Source organism: Phascolarctos cinereus, unplaced genomic scaffold (assembly GCF_003287225.1).
Source record: "Phascolarctos cinereus isolate Bilbo 61053 unplaced genomic scaffold, phaCin_HiC Scaffold_2;HRSCAF=192, whole genome shotgun sequence".
NCBI lineage: Eukaryota > Metazoa > Chordata > Mammalia > Diprotodontia > Phascolarctidae > Phascolarctos > Phascolarctos cinereus.
The window spans coordinates 35,390,218-35,412,709 of record NW_027555625.1 but is presented as its reverse complement, the minus strand read 5'-3'; the positions used below and the strand labels follow the sequence as shown (position 1 = coordinate 35,412,709).

Genomic DNA, 22,492 nt, shown 5'->3' with positions numbered 1-22,492 from the left:
AAAAGTAAGTTCAATTATTTATTATTTTGAAGAAATGCAAGGGAGTGTTGAAGATAAGAGAGAGATAGTATGGGATAGTGGGTACAGTGCTGGATTTGGAGTCAGAAAGACCTGGGTTCAAATCTGGCCTCAAGTGCTTCTTAGTTGTATTACCCTGGGCAAGTCACTTGTCTTCTCTGTACTTCAGTTTCCTGAGCTGTTAAATGAAGGCAGTGGACCTGATTGCCACTAAATTGATGACCCCATGACTATAGACTATCTCCTTAGGGTCTCAGGCAATTTTCTAAGCCTATATGTTATAGGACAGTATGAGATTTTCATTTGGTAGAGGGAATTTCCAGATTGAGACTATCCACACCAATAATAAAAAAAAAACCAAACCCGCAGATTTTATCCAAAACCAAGCCATACTATTGCTTTCTGTTTTTATTTCATAGTCATTTCTTCATCTACCACCCCACCACCCACCAACGCTATAATCCCTCTCTTCTAACAGAGAAAAACAATTTTATGAAGCCAGCCAACAAGGGAGCTAGTCCAACATCGCATACCAAATGTCATCCCCAAATCCTCCCCTTTCCACCAAAAGGAGAGAGGTGTGTTTCCTCCTTGGGGCTCCAGGGTCAATGACGATCATTACAATTACAGAGTTTCCCTTCTTTACACTACTGTTAATCTTGGGTAAATTATTTTCCTGGTTCACCCTGAATCCCAATTGCTCAACTCCATGCAGCTTATAGATTTCATTGGCAGGTTTGATACAGCCACATCCCCCAGAGGAGAGACTGATCCAATTCACTTGTGGGCCCACTGACGATCAATGACCCCTGGTGTCGCTTGGTTCCTTAGTCCTAAAAGAGGCAGCCAGAGAGTGTCGTGAATAGAGAGCCAAGAAGACTTGAACTCCAATCCTGCCTCAGAGACTTAGTAGCTGTGTGGCCCTGGGCAAATCACTTAATCTCTTTCTGCCTCAGTTTCCTCATCTTTAAAATGGGGATAATAATAGCACCTATGTCCCAGAGTTACTGTGAGGATCAAGTGAGGTAATGTATGCACAATGCTCTATAAAACTTAATGTGCTATGTAAATGTGAGCTATTGTTATTCCTTTGAAGGCAGCCAAGCAGAGTAGGAAAAAAATCCTGGATTTTGAGTCAGAGGAGCTGGGTTCTAAACCTGGTTCTGTTAATTACTGCCTTTGTGTCCTTGGGCACTTAATCCCTCTGGGCCTTGATTTCCTCATCTGTAAAATAAGAGGATTGGATTTGATGGTGGACCAGGTTCTTTCCAGCTCTAAATCCTATAAACACACTACTAGAAGAATGTGAAACCCAACAACTTTGTCACTGGTTAGTACCGCTGCTAAAACTGCTGACATCACCCATACCCTAACCCCTCTAGATCATCACCGTTCTCTTGGACTATGGCAATAGCCTCCTAACTGGACTCTTTTGCTTCAAGGCTCTCCCCTCTCCAATCCTCCTTTAAACTGCAAGTAAACTGCTATATTCCTAAAGCATAGGCATGACTTCCCTGCTCAAGAAACTCCAACAGCAAAGAGTTACACGAATTGACACAAAGTGAAGTGAGCAGAACCACATGGGACTGTGCCTCTACTCCTGGTCCACCCCAGCCTACCCTCCAGGATGCCATGCTTTGGGTAGAGTTGACTTTTAATAAATGTTGGTTGAAATGAATGAACTAACATTCATTACCCATCAGAGTTCAGAAAAGAGAAAGATCAAACCAAAGTGGACTGGAGAAGTCGGGGAAGACTTCCTCTAACAGGTGGCATTTTGGCTAAACCTCGAAGGAGAAGGATTTGGACAGGAGGAGATGGCCCAAAAGAGCAGAGACCCGGAACCAGAAAAGTATATCTTGTGCTCAAGGTAAAGAGATCAAGATCACCGCAGCTGGAGCAAAAGGTTCCTTTTTGGGGAAAGCCCATTCTAATATTAAATCTGATGATCTCATGATTCTAACTAAGAGCTCTGGCAAAAGTGTTTCTCTTCCCCTTTTATTCCTGCCTGAATGAGGGCTCTTAGACCCAACAGAAAACATCCCCAGGCTTTACAGATCTACACACACACACACACACACACACACACACACACACACACACACACACACACATCAATTGACTTTTGAACTTTGTTCTCCAAGACAGACAAGTATTTTATCTGAAGTCACAGCTACTGAAGACCCAGAGAAGAAAGTTCTCGCCAGCAAAATCCTTGGCAATGTCAAATGGCTCAAAATCAGAAATGGATATGGTTTTATCCATGGAAATGACATTCGTGGGGGGCAGCTAGGTGGTGCAGTGGATGGAGCACTGGCCCTGAAGTCAGGAGTACCTGAGTACAAATCCAGCCTCAGACACATAACACTTACTAGCTGTGTGACTCTGGGCAAGTCACTTAACCCCAATTGCCTCACAAAAGAAAAAAAAAGAGAAAAAAAAAGAAATGACATTCGTGGAGATGCATCATCGCCCAAAGGACTGTGTGATCTCTCCACTTGACTTGCAAATAAAACCTCCTAAATGTCTTGTCTCCCCCATTAAAAGTAGCTCCTTGAGAATGGGGACTGTCTTCCTTTTTCTACTTATATTTCTAAAGGCAAGGGCACGGTCTGGCACATGGCAATAGTTTAATATATGCTCTCTCAGTCAGTCAAGTCCTTACAGAGTCCTTGAGAACAGTCATAGTAAGTACTGGTCATTCCATCCCTATACCTCTTTTATAGAAAGAAAGACATAAAGATCTAAACCCTAAACTAGGAGTGGAGGCTGAAACTCTGACCCATTGCACATAGTAGGTACCTCCAAAATATTAGTGAGATTTCATCTAACCTCTGAAGCAATATAGAGCAGTGGAAAGACTATATTGTGAGTCAGAGGATCTGACCCTTACTAACTCTGTGACCAAGCAAATCACTTAACCCCTGGGCCTCTGTTCCTCCTCTTTAAAATAAGGGGAGCCGGACTAGGCCTTCAAGGCTCCTCTTCCATCTCTAAATCAATTATCTTCTAGAATAGGGTTTCTGAACCTTTTCTGTGTCATTGGCTTCTTGGGGAGCCTGGTGAAGTCCATGAAACTCTTCTCATAATTATGGCTGCTGCTTACCTTTATAACTGAAGGAGATATTAGAGGTAGTGAAAATTGAGAAGTTACTTCCCCCCTCCCACAAAGTCATGAAGTCCTGAAATCTACCCATGGACCCCAAGTTAAAAACCACTGCTCTGATCCAATGTTACTAGTCAATGGTACCATTGCATACTTTAATCTCTCTCATCCTCTCCCTTCTTCCCCTAGGAGACTTTGTAAGGAAGGCCCCTGCAGATGGGACTATGCCTCTGCTCCTGGTCCACCCCAACCTACCCTCCAGGATGCCATGCTTTGGGTAGAGTTGACTTTTAACAAATGTTGGTTGAAATGAATTGAATCATCTCCTCTCTTCCTTTCTCTCTGTCAAGTCCGCTGACAAATTAATGCTAGGCCTTTCCAAGCCCTTTCTGCACATACATCACAAGCCACCCATTTGCCCGTTTCTCCTGCTGGCCATGAAGGATGTCCTAGGCTCCAGGCTGGACCCAGTGGATGTTTTGGAAGGACTTTCACAGCTCAGTCCCATCTGCAACCTTCTCTGCTATGCTTTACCCTTACCTCCCTCAGTTCACCACTTGCTGGTGGGAGGTGGCCAGCCTCAGGGAGGGTGATTTTTTTTTTGTAGGGTGTCAAGTGACATCACATTCTCCGGTCTCCACGGGGCAAGACAGAGAAGCTTCCCTACCCTTCACCCAGCCGGGGCCCCCCTCCTCTTACCTGGAGCTGCCCAGCTTTCTGGCTCGAGTGAGACTGTTCGCTGGCCCTCTGGCCCGGCGGGAAGTAGCAAGGGAGCCAGGGATGGGCTCCCCCTTCGCTGTACGATCCCTGTTCCTGCCTCTGGCCCTGCTGCTCCGTGAGTAACCACAACGAGTCCAGAATTTGTGACCTGGGCAGGGATCCCTCCCAAAGCATCCAGGCCAATGCCCGGAGGTGGAGGGGAGGGAGGGATTCCGGGTTTGCGGAGCCCTGAGGGCACACCCTGGAGAGGTAGGGTGCAGCTGGGACTGCTGTGCACCTGTGCGGAGATCCGGACAGAGGACCAGGTGGCCCTAGCCTTTCTACCCGTGACTCTTGCTCTCTCTTTCCCAGAGCCCGTCGGGTCCCAGGCGCAGCTGAGATTCCGGATGAATCCCCTGGAAAAGCGGGACGTCCGGCCATCTGAGAAGGTGCAGCTGCAGTGCGAGACGCTGGGCACTTCGCTCACGGGATGCTCGTGGCTCCGCCTGGCCCCCGGAGCCCTGGTCCCCACCTTTCTACTCTTCATCTCGGGCAGCACCCCAAGCGTGAAGCTGGCGGACGGCCTGGACCCCAAACGATTCCGTGGTGAAAGGACCTCGCCGTCGATGTACCGCCTGACCCTGAATAACTTCAGAGCCGAGGACCAGGGCCACTACTACTGCGTGGTCACCCGCAACTCGGCGATGTCTTTCAGCCCCTTCGTGCCTGTTTTCCTGCCAGGTCAGGGCCTGGTCACCCTCGCTGGGTGACTGCCCGGCTGTCCCTACCTCCCCCCCGGGGCGTGGGCGCGGATGGAGTAGAGGCAGAAGCTGTCCCGGGCCCCACCGAGGCTCCCATAGGATCTGGATGCAGGGCAGCCTCCCCGGCACGGTTCCCTTTTTCCTAGAATTCCAGTGGGTAACCCTGCCCCCAGGAAACCAAGGCACTAGAGGAGAGTGTTTGGGGCTGGGTGACTCTAAGCATCTTGGGCACCGAGGGTTGACAGAGATCAAGAGAAGTCACCCTCTCTGGGCTTCACTTTCCTCACCTGTGAAGTGAGGGCGTCTAAGGTCCCTTCTACCTGTACATCTATGAACCTTTAATGCATGTAAAGGATTGTGCAAGCGTTGGAACCCTAAATGAATGCGCACTATTATTCTTAGAGGTCATCAGCAGACCAAACTTCCTCAGTGTCACAGGATCTCCTGATCCCCCTTCCCCCCCAGAATTGAAGGGGACCCAGACAGACCCCATACACACACTGTACAAAAAGTTATATAACAACTCCAATAATGATAAATACCTGACATTCGGATGGCCCTTTCAAGTTTGGACCTGGTGCCCTTCCCACATAAAGAGAAAGTATGTATAGTGGAGCCCCCACGGCAAACTTAACAGAGGACCAGGACAGGAGTGGCTTAGGATGGGGAGGCAAGGGTTGGGTAATAATCAACATCACTGAAGCCAAAGTTCTAAATTAACGAGCTCACATCCATCTAAGTACTTTAAAGTTCTGACAGCACTTTTTTGTGTATTATTTCATGTGAGCCTTACAATAACCAGCTGAGGTTAAGGACTGCAGGTGTCAGCCCCATTTTAGAGAGAAGGAAACTGCGGCTTTGTGATTTTCCAAGGGTCACACGCCAAAGCTAGCTAGGAACAGGGCTAAAACTCAGGGCTTCTGACTCAAAGCCTCAGAGTGTTTTTTCCATCATCTCCACCCTCAGAGAGTGCTTCAGAGAGGAAGACTGACACCCAGAGAGGTCCAACAGCTTGCTCACAGCAGGATCCAGATTAGAAGCCAAGACTACTGACCCAAAATCCACCCAAGGATCTCCTTGCTCCTAGAGCATGCTATTCTGTCCATGGGTCTTTAAACACGCAAGAACAGATATGTGGATAAGAACTGCTATATGGCTAACCCATACGTAGAAAAAAGACCAAAAAATCAACTTCTGTACCTATAGGACCACAGATGTCCTGCTCCATCCCTAGACAGTACTAACCTGTCAACTGAAAACTGCAAGAATCGACTCCGTTTCTTCTGTTGAATGGATAGTGCGGACTGGACGGCCACAGGCAGAAATGTTCTCCACTCACTGATGAAATTGTGCTAATGCTTCCTTTGCTCCTAGCCTGGGGAGAGTGTTAGGGAGCTTACAGGGACCCCTGAGCAGGACATGGGACTGTTTGGCTCTGCAGAAGGGTAATAGATGCCCACTGCACTGTATCTCTGTATTCAACTGAGAATAGAGGGAGAGTGTTTCTTGCCTGGGCATAAAGATCAGAGAGAGAATAATTTGTTACTTTTAAAGGATGAGGAAAAATTAAGAGGCAGGAAGCTATACAGACCAACTTGATTCACTTTCCTCCCTTTTATCTCTGCCCAGTAAAGGCTACCACCACCCCTGCACCCAAGCCCAAGACCACCACTCTCCCGGCCACCACCAGCTCTTTCAAACAGATTCCGGCAAGTTCTGACAATTGCAAGACCAACCCCCGCCCCCAAGGTGAGGATATGACTCCTACCCTCTCCCCTCCCAGGTCGGGGAGAGCACAACACGAGGCCGGGTGGGTAGAATCTAGAGGGGACTAGAGTGTGAGATAAGGCTGAACGGATCATTTGGAGTCAGGGGGTGGAAGGCCTTGAATGTCAAGACCAGGAGTTGATACTTTATTGTGTGGGCATTGCAAGGTCTATAGAATCGAGAATAAGTAGCTCTCACTGGGAAGAGAGAAGTGTGTCCTGCCCCCTTCCACCACTACTGAGGAACAGAGTTGCTTTAGAAGGACTTATTGGTCCTTTTCTAAATTCTGGGAGAAGGGCATCTTGGGCCAGATAACACATGATAAGACAGATTCAGCTGGCAGCATTCCCAGAGAGCCAGACAGGCTGGGGACTGAGTCTGGGTCCCCTAGGACTAAGGGGGAATTCCTGCGTGGCCTCCTGGATTTCATCTTCATTCTGGCGGTGCCTTCCAAAATCTTCTGCCGACACCAGCTTCCTGGCGTGATTAGGAAGCTCAGGACCCAGCATGCCTCATTGAGTTTCCCTCTGTTTTGTGTGTACAGAAAAGAAGGGATTGGATTTCTCCTGTGACCTGTACATCTGGATGCCCCTGGCTGGTGTCTGTGTTGTCTTGCTTCTGACCCTGATCACTACCATTATCATCTGCCAGAGTAAGAGGCAACCTTTCTTCCCATACCCATCCATCCACCCCCAGGACGGATCCCCCTCTCCCAGAGTAACTGCCTGATCCCTCAAACTCTAGAAGGGTAGATAAGACTCCCTTACTCCATCCCCCAAATAGTTCCTTTTGATCCATAATGCTCCCTGCTGCATTATTACCCAATGGTAAGCAGCTAGTGGGTGCTAAGATTTAAACCCAAGTCTTCTGATCCCCAAACCATGGCTCTTTCTAGTACAGGCTTTTGCCTAGAGCCCAGCTATAGAAAGCCCCAGGACTGGCATTGGGAGGGAAGGCTTTATTTGGCCTTGGAGTGTTCCTGAAACCCTAAAAATCACCAGTTTAGAGATGACCTGTCCTAGTAGATCCTGCCTCAGCCTCTATCAATCAAGCATCTGCCATATTACAACACAGATTGAGAGCTAGCCTTAGAGCCAGGAACACGTGGGTTTATATTCTGGCCCATCCTGGCCAAGTTACTTAAACTCTCCTTATTCCCAGGCAACTCTCTGAGGCTAAACTGCAGAGACGTGGTGATCTGTACTGGGAGGGGGATTTTCTTCACCTGAGAGTTTCTTACATGATCTCGCCTCTGTCCCTAGGTGCTCAGTCCTGGGGATACAGAAACAAGGAGCACTGGGGGAGACATAACGGGTTCACAGAATAAATGCAAGTGATTGGGGTGGGGTCAACACCTACAGGAATCAGGAAAAGGCCCTTGAAGGCAGCCCCTGAACAGAACCTTAAAGGGAATGAAAGATCCCAAGAGTCAGGAATGAGGAGAAAGGCTATTCCAGGAATGGGCAGTCAGGAGATTGAGGAACCTGGGCTAAATGAGCAACTGGGCTGATATGGCTGGAGTGTGGAGTGGGTGAGGGAGTAATGGGTGGTCCGCCTGGGAAGACAGGCAGACAGACAGACAAGAGACTCTGTGCTGCCCTGTTCTTACTGCAGGCCACGAGCTTAATGGGAGAACACTTTCAAATGAGCAGTTAGCCCACAAAGATCAAAGTGGCTGCTGTGGTCCCCAGCATTGTACTAAGCTCGAGAGATACAAAGAAAGACAAAATATATATCCTGCTCCCAAGTAGTCCAAAAGATAGATGTCACGTTTCTTACCTGTTGTTTTTTAATTGTCTGATTTTTTTTAAAAGGGTCACGAAGGCGAGTCTGCAGGTGTCCGAGGTAAGTCCCCCATTGTCCCTCTTGCTGATAATTATGCAGTAAATGTTTGATTGAGGCAGTGTGGTGTACTGGGCTTGGAACCAGGAAGTCAGGGGTTCAAATTCTTCCCAGGACACAATAGCAGATCCTTCAAATATTTAATGAACGCTAAATGCAGCATATGTGAAAGGTCCTGAGCTCAGAAACCATCGCTCTGGGGACAGGAGGAAACTTTCAAGGGCTGGTGGGTGATGCTCAATCTTGGGAACAGAACTGAATGGAGAATGAGGGTTCTAGGGAGGGAAGCACGAATGGAATGGCTACCTCTGTCCTGATGTAGCTTCCAGAATCCAGCAATCATTACATGAGTGTTTGTATATGTGTGTTCCTCAAGGTAACCCCACTGAGTCATAGATAGACAGCTAGAAGGGACCTCAGAGGTCATCTAGTGTGACCCTCTTTTTTTTACAGAAAAGGAAACTGAGGCCCAGGGAAGTGAGAGGGTTTGCCCAAGGTTACACAGATAGTAAGTATCAGAGGCAGGATATGAACCCAGGCCCCTCTGACCACAGAATCACTGTCCTTCCATTGTGCCACATTGCACATACAAGAAAGAGCCATCAGTTTCCCTGGACTCCTAGATCTTCTGCTCTGACAACCTCCTTGAACAATCAAAATGCCTGTGAACTGGGATTTTAAATATTTTATTGTTACCTTTTGATTTTATCCATTTTTATCAAGATTTTACTATTTATCCTTCCCCTCTCTTTTCCCCACCAAGCCACCCTTGGTCACAAAGCATAAAAAAGACAGAGAGGGAAAACCCGTTCAGCAAACCTCGCTATGAATTAACAGTCTGTCCAACAGTCTGTTGGAGCAACGAGCATTTTTTAAGCACCTACTGTGTACCAGGCACTGTAGGGATACAAAAATACAAACATGGGGGCAGCTAGGTGGTGCAGTGGATAGAGCACTGGCCCTGGAGTCAGGAGGACCTGAGTTCAAATCCTGCCTCGGACCAACCACTTGACACCTTAACTAGCTGTGTGACCCTGGGCAAGTCACTTAACCCCAATTGCCTTAAAAAAAAAAGTACAAACATGAAACAGTCCCTGTTAGGGAGACAACATGTACATATCTAAATACATACAGGACAATGGAGAGGAGAGAGGCATAGCACCTGGGGAGGAACAGACACAGACTGGTATTTGTTTTGGTGAAATGGTGTTCAGCCTCTGACTTGTCTGATTTGTCTTTCCACTTAAAGGACTCTTACAGCCAAAATGCCTCCAGTGGCACCCGGTTTGGGGGTCTCTAAAAGTCATAATCTTGAAAATATATCCCAAGGAAAGAAAAGAGTAAAGACGTCATGTAGGGAGCCCAGGAAAGAATGATAGCAACAACGAAAACAAAAAACAAAACCAAACAAAAACTGCTACTGCCTTCTATCTGAATTATTGATGATTTCAGGAAGGAAAACAAAAGGTTTTTTCCAATGCAACAGATTTAAGCACCGAGTGTAGGTGAGGCACTGCCATCTTAGTGTAAAATATACAGATCGTGATCTCTAGTCTGCATCTTCTTTCTTGGGGCACATAATTGATACACTCTTGTCCTGCCCTCAAGGGGTTGGAGTACTGCCAGCTGATGAAGGAACGTGTGGGCTACTTGAGCCTATGAGTATTTTAGGGTATGTGAGGGATTGGAAAATTTTGCATTCCTCCGTTCTTAACCCATTGGTAGATGGCAAAAATGTAGAGTCGAGTCATGAGAGGCAGCTTGGTAGAAGGGGTCGGGAACCTGCAGCCTTGAAGTCACATGTGGCTTGGCATTTGTTCTGTGAAATTTGGATTTAGTCAAAGGGTTGCCCTTGAGGACCTAGAAGGCTACATATGACCTCGAGGTCGCAGGTTCCCCACCCTAGATGGCGGATAGGGTTCTGGACTGGGAGTCAAGAAGACAAGGGTTCAAATCCCCAATCTGACACTTCCCAGATGTGTGATCCCATGTCTCTAGGCTTCCGTTTCCTTGTTTGTAAAATGAGGGAGATTGACTAGATGGCCTTTTCCAGCTCTAATGGCAGCCAGAGAGCTAGACTTGGAGCCAGGGTATACCTGAGTTCAAATCCTGCTTCAGACACCTACTAGCTGTGAGATGCTGAGCAAGTCTCTTAAATTCTGCCTGTGTTAGTTTCCTCATCTGTAAAATAGGAATAATAATAGCACCTATTATGATGCCTATGAGGATTGTTAAGAGGACCAAATGAGAAAATATTTGTAAAGCACTTTGCAAACCTTAAAGGGCTAATAAATAAATGCCAGTAGCTATTATGAAACATGACCTTTTCAAAAGAAGAGGGACCCATTATGTTCTCGTTCTCTCTCTCTCTCTCTCTCTCTCTCTCTCTCTCTCTCTCTCTCTCTCTCTCTCTCTCTCTTTTTCCTTGGTGAAGTAAGTACACACACAGAGCTATTGTCCCCTTCATCCCCAAGGAAGATTGATTAGTGAATTTCTAATTTAGTAGTAATTATTAAGATGAAATTAATATGTTTAATTTCAGTGCTGATACTCTATTTGACTTCATTAGATTCACAGGCACCTTAGTTCCATCACTGGTCAATGTCTTCACTGAGGTTCATTCCACAGATGGGGAAACTGAGGCCCAAGGAAGTAAAGTGTGACTTTGGGCAGGTCATATTGGGAGAAAGGGCCAGAGGTGTGATTTGAGCCCTGCATTCTTTGATTGCAGAAAGGATTGCTCTTTCCACTGAAACCCGCTACTGGGGGCTTTCCTGCTTGAAAAGATGGCTTGACCCAACAGCAAGAGTTCTCAGGCTTTACACAAGAGAATGAAGCCAGCCACACTGGTGTCAACTTCTCAGCCCCTCCTTTAAGGAGAAGCTACAAAGAACTTTGGGGGCCCGGGGGAGGTAGACTCTTATGACTAGCTATCTTCTAGTACCCATGTCGCTGGAGGAGAGGAAGAGGGTTAAGAATGAGGTCAACTGATTTCTACTCTGTGCCCCCACCACTCACCACCCACCACCACCCCCTCCCTGGGCGTTTGTGGCTGTGAAACAAAAGCTTCTTTCCTGAGTTTACCCTTCACAAATCATGAGCCAGGACCTATTTCCCCTTTTCCTAAGTTCTGGGCAAAAGTATCTTGACAGGTACCAGGAACAGCTAACAGACTGTCCAAGGTTGTGAAGTTAGCTGACTTGACACTCAAAATAGCTGACACAGATAGAGAGTACTTTAAGATTTTGCAAAGCATTTTATGCACATTATCTAATTTAATCCTTACAGCAACCTGTGATGTGGGTTCTATTATTCTACTCATTTTACAGATGAGGAAACTGAGGTCCAGAGATATAAGTGCCTTGCCTAGTGTCATATAGCTGGTAGTAGTGAAGGATTCAAACCTAGGTCTTTCTGACTTGAAATCACAGCTGAAAAAAGAACACATCTAAAAAATAGCACCTGAAAGTAAGAGACTGGAACAAAATTTATTATACATATGGTGAACTTAAACAAACAAACAAACAAACAGGACTTGGAATCATGCTATCAGATAATGTAAAAAGAAAAATTCATATTAGAGGGAGCTGGTGTGGTCAAAAGAGACCCCAGCCTTGGAGCCAAGAAGAGCTGGGTTCAAGTCCTATCTCTGATACATACTATGTATTCCTAGGTAAGTCACTTAACCCCTTAGTGTTCTAGGCAACTCTTTAAAGCTACAAGTTGAAGAGAAGGTGCCAACCTGTTTCAACAGATGAAATTTCCCCACTGAGGAGTTTCCTATGCCATAAAATCAAAGACCCAGTTCCTGTCAATATGCTATTATCAGAAGAAATAAATAGGGAAACTACATTACACTTAAAGAAAACATAGACAATGAACCAACATCAATACTGAACATAAAAGCACCAAATGACATAGCTTTAAATGTGTAAAGGAAAAGTTAAATGAATTGCAAAAAGACATAGATAGTAACACAACAATCATAGGAGACATTATCATTCATCTCTCTCAGATCTAAATGAATCTGACAGAATGATAAACAAAAAGGAAACAATAAGACTGAAGAAAATTTTATGGCATTTTTCCAAATGGGAACATTAAAGAACATACATATTTCTCAGCACTACATGATACTTTTGCAAAAAAACAAAAAACTCTAGGCTATGCCCTATGGCACAGAGAGGCTAGAACAAAATTATAATTAAATGTAAAAAAGCAGAAATATGAAACATATCTTTTACAAATAATATCACAATAAAATAATAATCATATATAGATACAAGCAAAACATGCAAAACTAATACAACAAATTATAGAAACAATAATAATGTGAAAAATAATTATAAAAATGAGACAATAGATCAAAATTTCGGGGATCCAGCTAAATCTGACCTTACAGCAACAGTTACATCTCTGAAAACATACATTAACAAAATAGAAAAGGAAGGAGTTATTGAACAAAAGATGTAATGTTAAAATGAGAAAAAATAAAAAATAAAAGAGGACAAGTTTAATATTAGAGGAGAAATAGATAAAAATGGAAAGTGAAAAGACTATAGAATTTATAAAACTAAAGGCCACTCCTTCAAAAAAAACCTAATAAATTGATAAACCTTTAGCCAACTAGTTAAAAAAAAAGAGGAGAAATCAAATTATGAAAATTCAAAATGAACTACAAAATGTCACAACAAAGAGAAGAAATAAGTATTAGCAGAACCAAACATATACAATTTAATGCCGGAAATACTGAGAATTTAAAAGACGATTGCCTGTAAAATATAAAATATATAAATTAATTGAACCTGAAAAAAATCGATCTTAATTGAATCTCAAAAAAAAAAACTATAAAGGAAAAACACCCTAGTCAGACAGATTTACAGATAAATTCTATCAAATGTTTAAAAAGCTGTTAACACCTCTGCTACACAAATTATATTCTCAAAAACTAAGAAAGAAAACATTCTACAAACTCCTTTTATGAGGCAAACATGGTTCTAACACATAAACCCAGAAAGGATAATCCTAGCAAATAGAGCAATACATGCAAATACGGCAATAGATCTAAAAATGATTAATGATGACCAAGTTAGATTTATACTAGGGATGCAATAACAATATAATATTAATTAACATAATCATATTAAAAAACAAAACCACATGATTATATCAATAGAAGTAGAAAAAACTTTTGACAAAGGAGAAGTATTTATTCACCAAACCTTACAAAACATAGGCAGAGATAGAGGGGGTAATTTATTTTTTTGTTTGTTTTTGTAAAGCAATCGGGGTTAAATGATTTACCTAGGGTCACACAGCCAGGAAGTGTCAAGTGCCTGAGGCTGGATTTGAACTCAGATCCTCCTTACTCCACTGGTAGTGCTCTATCCATTGCACGACTTAGCTGCCAGGTAATTGTTTAATATTATAAAAAGTAAATAGTTAAATCCAAAAGCTAGCAGTAGATGCAATGGGGAAACACTATCAATCGATGCACAAGAATTTATTAAGTGCTTACTAAAGGTTAGGCACTGTGTTAAGTGATAGGGACATAAAGAAATTCAGGGTTTTTGCCCTCAAGAAGGTCACATTCTAATGGGAAGACAACTTGTTTATAATTAGGTATACGCAAAATAGCAGATGGAAGACATATTTAGATATCTCTACAAGCTGGAGGGACTAGTAAATATCTCTTACAGAAGGTGGCTTTTAAGCTCAGTCTCAAAGTAATTCAGGGATTCTAAGAGGTAGAGGTGAGAGGGACAAGACTGTTTCTAAAGTAGCAATAGTAAGTGGGCTGTCAAGATTTGAAAACAAGTTGGCTGATGTTAGATACATTGTACATGCAGTCTTCTGGCAGGGAGGTCTCGGTGGCCTTCCATTCATTTCCAAGTGGTTCTTGATCTGTGAGGGACAGATAATTCAGTCTACAAGCCATAAATCTGAGAGCTACCTGTATGACTATGAGGACTTTTCCCATCTCTCCTATACTTGATGTCCCCATCTAGGGACAAGACATATCTTTCAATTTATTAAATTATTTTTTTTTTCCCTAGAGCTAGAGCTACAAACAATCTTAGAGGTTCTTGAATCCAACCCCTTCACTTTCCAGATAAGTTAACCGAGCCTCAAAAAAGTTAAATGACTTGCCCAGAGTAACACAGCTGGAAAGTGCCTGAAGCAGGATTCATCCTGATCCCAAGCCCAGCACTCTATCTACTATATTACCAGTTCTCAAGTGTGGTCCAGGAATCCCTTAGGGGTCCCCCAGAACCTTTCAAGGAATCATTGAGACAAAAATTATTTTTAAATAATGCTGACATTTTAATTTCTACTACAGTAAATATCAGTAGCTGTGTCCTACATAAACAAAAGCTCTTTTGGGGAGTGGTCCCCAATATTTATTAAGAGCAGAGTCCAGAGACCAAAGAAGTTTGAGAACCACTGCCTCTCATTCTATTTTTTCCATTACGGTTTTCTAATAGTTTCCTTTTAGTAACCTTGTATCCAGAGTTAACTTAATCTTCCACTATTTCAAATTCATGTTGTTATTATGGGTGAAATTTGATATTTCCTACCTATGTGACAATAGTATATAGAAATGCAATTGGAGAGGCAAGAGGCAGACCTAGATAGCCACTTTACTCCACCAATTACTTAGTTCTAGTCATTCTGAAGAGAATTTTGAAAATTATTTGTATTTGTATTTCCAGAGATTAGCACAGCACCTGGCACAATTGTACACACTTAATGTTTGTAGACTGATTAAATATTAAGTAACAGAACCATACTAGCATGGGGTCATCGTGGATTTGCCCAGGGGTACTGAAATTTAGAAGCCACTGACATCACTAGATAGAAATTTAAAATTTTAACTATTTTAGTTAAAAATGGAAATAACAGGTCTCTTCTTCTCCCCACCTTGTTTGGTCACACTCCAAGTGAAGACCCCAATCTTCCTAGTGTTTCTCTTCCCATCCCTTTGAATTTGTCTTTAAAAGTTGGTTTGAAGGTATGTTTCATGAGCGTTCAGGTTGCTTGCCCAAGTTTCAAAAATTGCTAGTTAGAGCTCTGTGTGGTAGTGTATTCTGTTTGCTAAGATTTCATTTAAGATTTTTTTCATCTGAGTTCGTAAGTGAGATGAATCAAAAATTTTCTTTTTTGGTGTTGTCTTTGTTGGGTCCTTGGAAGAAAACCATGTCTCTTTTGAAATGACATTCCTGTGCTAGCATTTATATAGCCCCTGAAGGTTAACAAAGTGAGCCTAAAGAGGCTAATTTAATGCTCACAATCCCTTAAGGAAGATGTTATCATTATACCTGTTTTACTGGTGAGAAATCAAGGCTGAGGAGTTTAGTGACTTGTCCAGGGCAGCAAAGCTTGTAAATGTTTGAGGAGTTGAACCAAGGTCTTCTTGGCCACGGTTCCAGCTCTCTACCACGACCAATCTGGCTATTCTTTGATGTTTTAGGAAAATTCTCCAGCGAGAGAATCGGATCTCAGCTAAGTCAAGTACTTTTTCTTTTTTCCCAATTTTCTTTTCTGGCATTCTTTAACAACCTTCCCTATTTATTCTTGCCATTGAGTTGGTCATATTCTCTGTTTCTTGCATCTATTTAGGACATTTTTGCTTTTGTACGTAATCATCTATTTCATCTTGGTTATCACATTTATAGATATAATTACATAGATATAAATGTGACATTTATTTCCTAAAACATGATAAATATTCTCTAAAAAATATTTTTTAACCTTTCTTTTGTTAGTTGGTAGAGAATCACTGTAACATTAAAAAAAAAAAAAAGATGGTGGACTTGCTTGGAGTCAGGACGGCCTTGGTTCAGATCCCATTTCTGACACTAGCTCTACATCTGAAGCTCTTTACCACCCACAGGTTCCTCATCTGCAAAATGGAGATGATAGTACCTCCTTCCATTAAGTGATGCTTACATAATATATGTAATTTGCTAGATAAATGTTAATATTACTTTCTTTCTCATTTCTCATTTTATTAATTTGCTTTCCTTCCCTTCTTTTGATTGCCTGGCCAACGTTTTGTCAGTTCTGCGTGTTTCTTCAAAACAAGGTCTAGTTTTGTTTTTTAGCTTTGGATCGATGTGAAATTTTTTCCCCTCCTTTCTCTAGGCGTGAGCTCAGCACAGGTTGTCAGAAGTCCTGGGTTTGAGTTTAAGCTTTGTCCCTTGTGGCTATGAGCCTCAGTTTCTTCAGCTATAAAATGGGGATATTAATATCTACCTAACAAAAGTTATTGGGAGAAAAGCATTTTGTAAAGCATAAAGTGCTATATAAATATGAAATATGATCCATCCTCTTTCTAAGTTTTTCTGGTAGAGAATTCATCATTTCCCTCCCTTTCTTCTTCCTAACATAGGTACTGGATGTCAGACATTTCTCTTTACATTCTACTTTATCCATATCACTTAAGTTTTGATATATCATATTTGTATTTGGGGTGGTAGTAGAGTGGATAAAGTGCTGGGCCTGGAGTCAGGAAGATCTGAGTTCAAATTTGGTCTCAGACATTTATTAGCTGTGTGACTTGGGGGAAGTCACTTAATCCTATTTGCCTCAGTTTCCTCATCTGTAAAATGAGCTGGAGAAGGAGATGGCAAACCACTCCAGTATCTTTGCCAAGAAAACCCCAAACGGGGTCATGAAGAGTCAGACACGACTGAACATTTTTTGTATTTTTATTGGTTTTTAAATCTTATGTGTTGTATTATAGGTTTCCTCTCTGATTCCAGTATTATCTTAGCAATCTGGTTGCCATTTCTAAAACTTTCCACGAGGTCAGGAAATTCTAAATTATGTTTCTGTTTTCTAATTTGTTATACTGAGATCTGAGAATACAGTATACAAAATTTCTGCCTTTTTGTGTCGTCAGTTTCTGTGACCGGTCCGCATACATTTGGAAGGAAAATGTTTCTCCTTACATATGTTAATTAGTTTTTATTGTACTTAATGAATCCTTCAAACTCTCTATTCCTTTTTCAATCCTTTGTCGGCTTTCTTTGCCACGTTCTGAGAGGACAGTGGTGAGATCTCTGATTACAATTACACTTTTGTTCATTTCTCCACACAGCTCTGTACATTTTTCAATTCTGAATACTCTTATGTTGTTGGAGACATTTGGTACTATCGAGATTCCACAGTTTAGTACATTTTTTGCCACTGTTTAATTACCTATAAAATTTACTGAATACTATGACATCATAGGAGACCAGCTCCTAACTTATTTAGGCCTTATTTATTTTAATTTAATGTAGCTGGAGGGTCTTCCCCTCCCAGACTGACTCTTTCGTGAAGGCAAACTAGGTCATTTTTTGCCCCAATTCTTACCTAGCCCTAAACTACTGAATGGGTGTTGCCTCAGACAAACTGACACCTGGGAAAGGCCAAGGTTTCCCACTGCATCAGGAGCTATCAACAGCTCGCCTGACCTATGTTTTGCCATGTAAATCTGGAGGTGAGAGTGAGGCTGGTGACTTTGCACAGCTCTGCCTCACTTAAATCCAATTCACTTGCAAGTCAAGATATCACCTTCTTGATGTCATTGGTCCTCTTCAAGAATGAAGGACAAACAACAACAGAACTGGGTGGATTTTATCCTTTTTAGGTTTTTCTCATTGCCTTCTCAGCATGTCTTATTGGTGTTTGCTGTTTCCCCATATTTCAGGCAGGAAATTATTTTTTTCAGTGATATTAGGCAAATGGAAGGACTCTCTCTTATCTACCCCATCATCTTCCTTCCCCATCGTTCTCTGGTGCTCATTCTCACGTTCTTCTTGCCATGGTGAGTTATAAGGAGGTTCCCCAATGGTTCTTGGTCCAATTGATCTCCAGGCCAAAACAATCTGAAGCTGTTCCTACCATATAGCTCAGACTGCAGGAAGGGCAGAGTTATATTTGTAACATCATATGGTCACAGAATCAGAACCAGTCAAGACCTTGGAGATCATTAAGACCAGTTTATTAATTTTGTAGGTGAGGAAGCCGAAGCCTGGAGAGGGGAATTAGCTTGCTCAAGGTCACATTGAGTTAGTGAATCCCAATCACCTACGTCTTCTTTACAGAGTCTGTCGGACGTGCTGAAAACTTGTTCTTGGCCTGTGTGTTATGTTGTAGTGGCCCACACAGGGGCAGAGGGAGCTAGGGATGAGAGTCCTTTCTGTACAAAATAAGGCCTGATCTTTTCCTCTGGTCACCTACTTTCTTGTATCTCCAGACTGGCTCCTCCAGAGGCCAGATAGAGTTTCGATTTCAGACAGAAAATGGTTTCCAGGCTCGAGCATCCGCCTACCTAAGTCTCGGCAATAAATTCTCAGGGTGGGTTTGCTCTACCCGCTGGCCCCTCTTCTCATCCCACCCCCTTCCCTCAAACCCAACCCATCCCCTTCCTCCCCTCTGATCTGTTCTGGCTTCCTGTGGCAGCACTGTTTTAATGGAGGTTTTCACCAAGCCTGGGGTGTGGGTCAGAGTGGGCATAATTCAGTCTCCCTGGGCATTGGCTTTACCCTTCTTGTCTGCTCACTATTCGTCCTGCTGTTCCCCCAACTCAGCACTCCATCTCCTGAATGAAAAAGCGAATTAAAAGGGATGTTGACTCTGAAAGGAGTTCTTGAGGCAATATTGGGGTCCCGTTATTCCCTGCCTTGTTTTCCCTTTATCTCTACATTTTCATTGTTTCTCCTCCTTTCTATGATCATTTCCTCTTTTTTCCCTCGTTTCATTTTTGTTTTTCTCTCTTGCCTGGTGGGCCTTCTTGTACAGTGGGCAAAAATGGGATGGGGGAAGGACGCTTACTCCTTAACCCTCATTTGTGGATTTCAGGGCAAAAGAGGTGACCCACTTGTGACTTAGAACAAGTGGGACCCACCCAAGGCAAAACCACAAAACCATGGAATACAGGAAGCTGTCTCTAGTGTCCCCACATTCTCCTGTGTTTGTGTCCCCCACTCCATTCTGCCTCTACCTCCCCCACAGACCTCCTAGTCACTCTTTGGTAAACTGCTCTAAGCCCACCCAGACCTGATCTGTCTGGCTTATATCTCACGCTCTGCATCTGTTTTATCTCCACTTTCCCATCAATTTACCTGTCTTTTATCCTGTGGCCTGAGATGAGGAAACATTTGTGGGTTTCCAAGGGCATAACAGGTCCAGCTGGCGGAATGTTGCACTTGGAGGCAAGAAGATCTGGGTTCAGATTCTGACTACGACACTTACTACCTATGTGAGCCTGGGCAGGTCAATTTTTTACTTTAGTTTCTTCATCTACTAGATTAGATGGTCTTAAGTGCCTGCCAGTTCTAAATCTATGATCTGGAACTGATAAAATATACTGATGTATTAAGGGGCATGAATAAGAACTCCGCCCAGGTGACATGCATTTTAACACTAGGTGCTTGTGTGGTGGAAAGAATACAGATTTTGGGGTCAGAAGACCTGGTCCAGAACCCTCGTTCTTCCATTTATGACCTATGTAGAGTTCCTTCTGCCACTTACTACCTGTATCACCCTCTGCTCAAGTCCCTTCCCTTTTCTGGGCCTCAGTTTCCTCATCTGTAAAACCTGATGTCCTCCAAAGTGTCTTCCAGCTCCATAGCTGGAAGACCTGGAGAAGCAGAAGCTGCATCTCACCAGAGCCTCCCAGATTCCTCTGCCTACATGTGAAGGGAGCTGGAGCAGCTTCCCTCTTACAACTCCACCTCAGTGCTTCCTCTCTGTGCAACAATCAGCAAAACCTTGAGGTTGGAGGGGGGACGTCAACATAACTCCCCCCTTAAAAGGATTTGTGGGTGATATGCCCATACAGGGGATGTGACCTGGTGCATGACGGGGAGCTGAAGCCCTGACGGCCCAGGGCTTTATGGTAGGGTTTGACCAGCTGATGCAAGGGGAAGAGCTTTAGATGTGAGCTATGTCCGAATCTCAACTTTGCCCCATACTAACTTGGGTGACCCCAGTGGGCAAGCCACTTCCTTCACCTTTGTGAGGCTCAGTTTCCTCATCTGCAAAATACAGACAGGTAGAGGATAAATCTGATACCACCTACCTTATCAGATCATGAAAAACATGTAAAATAAGATAGAAATATAATGTGTTATTTCTGTTTATTCTAAATTTGAGTGAATGAATGAAAAAGCAATGAAAAATGCTGGAAGAACAAAGGTACTGTGACAATCACAGCCCTCAGGACGTTTATATTCTAATGAGGGAGATAACATGGCTAGTGGAGTGGTCCAGAAAGTTACAGGGAAGTTAGTAACCGTCAGTGAAAATGAGCAAATGAAAATAAGAAAATTATCATACATTAGACTAAATGCCATTATTTATGATTTGCTTACCTTTAACTATATAATGGCCAAAACATCCTACGTCCATGCCCCCTCTCTCAACTCCTTTTCTGCTGTATATTTTGAGGGATTTTGTTGCTAGAATTTTGTTTAAAATATAGTTTTCATCAGTTTTTCTATTGTTCTGATTCCGGTTTCTTAAGTCTGCATCAGAAGGTAGTTTGGTACTGTAGAATTGAAAATCAGAGGACCCGAGTTCAAATCCTGACTCCATTACTTGCTGACACCTATGTGACTTTGGGCAAGTCATGTTATTTTTCTGGGTCTCAGTTTCCCATTTGTGAAATGAAGAGGTCAGACTATATGGCTGCTAAGGTCCCTTGTGGCTCTAAAGCCAAGATCCTAAGATCACTTCAGGGAAGTCTTCCCAGATAGCTTTGTATCCTTCTTAGTCACTTACATCTTTGACAGCTAGGTGGTGCCACAGTGCAGAGCGCTGGGCCTGCAGTCAGGAAGACCCGAGTTCAAATCCAGCCTCGGATACTGCTTAACTGTGACCTTGGATAAGCCACTTCATCTCTCACAGAATCTACCTCCCAAAGTGTACGCTCAAATGAGATAAAATTTGTAAAGCGCTTTACAAACCTTAAAGTGATCTATAAATTTTAGGTATTATTATTATTATTATTATTATTATTATTATTATTATTATTATTATTACTCAGCTACTCCTCAATCTGGACACATGGGTTGGCTCCAGGTCTTTGCTCTTATGAAATAAAACGGAGTATCTTGGTATAGATGGGTCTTCTTTTAATTTCCTTTGGGTATAGTACTGATTAGCAGGCCTATTGGCTCAAAGGACATGAATGACTGTGTAGCTCTTGCCGTTAATTGCCAGATTGAATGTGAAATATTATTAACAATAATTGTCTCTTCCCTCCCACTCTGCAGGCCCTTGATCAGACCAGGAGGAAAGGCTGGCCCATCAGAGAGATATATTTAACCCAGCTCATGGACATGCAGCAGCAACAAATATGTCTACTACAAGACTGCTAACTGAGATATTTCCCTGTATAAATTAGCAACCATTTCCCCCTTCTATTTCTTCTTTCTTTCCTCTTTTTTTTGAGGGGGGAGACAGGGTGAGGGTAGGGGTGGGGAATAGGCGTGTCGGGGGGGTGTTCGTTTTCTCTGTTTATTTTGAGTATTGCAAGAACAAGGAACTTTGTGTCAGGGCTTCAGTCAGGAGGGTGCTGTGAGGGTGCAAGGACTGGGCACAAAATGGCGGCTGTGCCCATCTCCTAGTCATGGAATCCTGGGGCTGGGAGGAAGCCTTAGAGATGGACTCCTCCGGGGGGGGGTACTAGAGCCAGCTCACATCGGCTCGCAGAAGGCCAGTTGTAAAATTCTCAGTGTGAGCAATCACATCTTGGAAATCAGGGGGGGAAAAACACGCTACAAATCGAGTCTTGATTTATTGTTTTGCTGATTGTCTAGTCTTAAGAAAGTGGTAAGAGAAAATGATGGCAATACAAATCAAACTTAAAAGTATGTCATGTGGTCCATGTGCGGGTTTGTTTCAAAAAAGCTGGTTGTTAAACATTCACCACCACACCACTGGCCTAGTCCAATGGATTTGTTTTACAGATGGGGAAAAGTGAGGACCTAAGATGTGAAATGACTTACCAAGGGTCATACAACTCATTGGTGGCTGAGCTGGGATTCAAGAACAGGGGTCCCGGCACTCAGGCCCACCTGGCAAAATTCTGTTTTTACACAGGTTACAGAAGGGTTTGAACTAAGCCAGGAACGATAAGTAAAATGGGTATGGTTATAGAGTGCCTGCTATAAAGAACAAGGGAGCAGTAGCGAACAGCAGAGAAAGTACATTGAACTGTGCCCTCTTTTACAGTAGAGACGGGACAGGTACTAGTGACCCTGAGCAAGTCACCTTAACCTCTCTAATCTGCAAAATGAAGCTA

At 43.2% G+C, this 22,492-nt stretch overlaps 1 protein-coding gene across 1 annotated transcript; it reads left to right on the top strand.

Annotated features, from left to right (window-relative positions):
- Positions 1–3,745: 3,745 nt before the first annotated feature.
- Positions 3,746–22,061, top strand: CD8A (CD8 subunit alpha). Its single transcript, XM_020969484.2, has 6 exons — positions 3,746–3,959; positions 4,196–4,564; positions 6,214–6,333; positions 6,896–7,003; positions 8,166–8,196; positions 21,462–22,061. The coding sequence occupies exons 1-6, from the start codon at positions 3,905–3,907 to the stop codon at positions 21,511–21,513; spliced, it is 735 nt and encodes a 244-aa protein (XP_020825143.2). The 5' UTR covers positions 3,746–3,904; the 3' UTR covers positions 21,514–22,061.
- Positions 22,062–22,492: the final 431 nt, after the last annotated feature.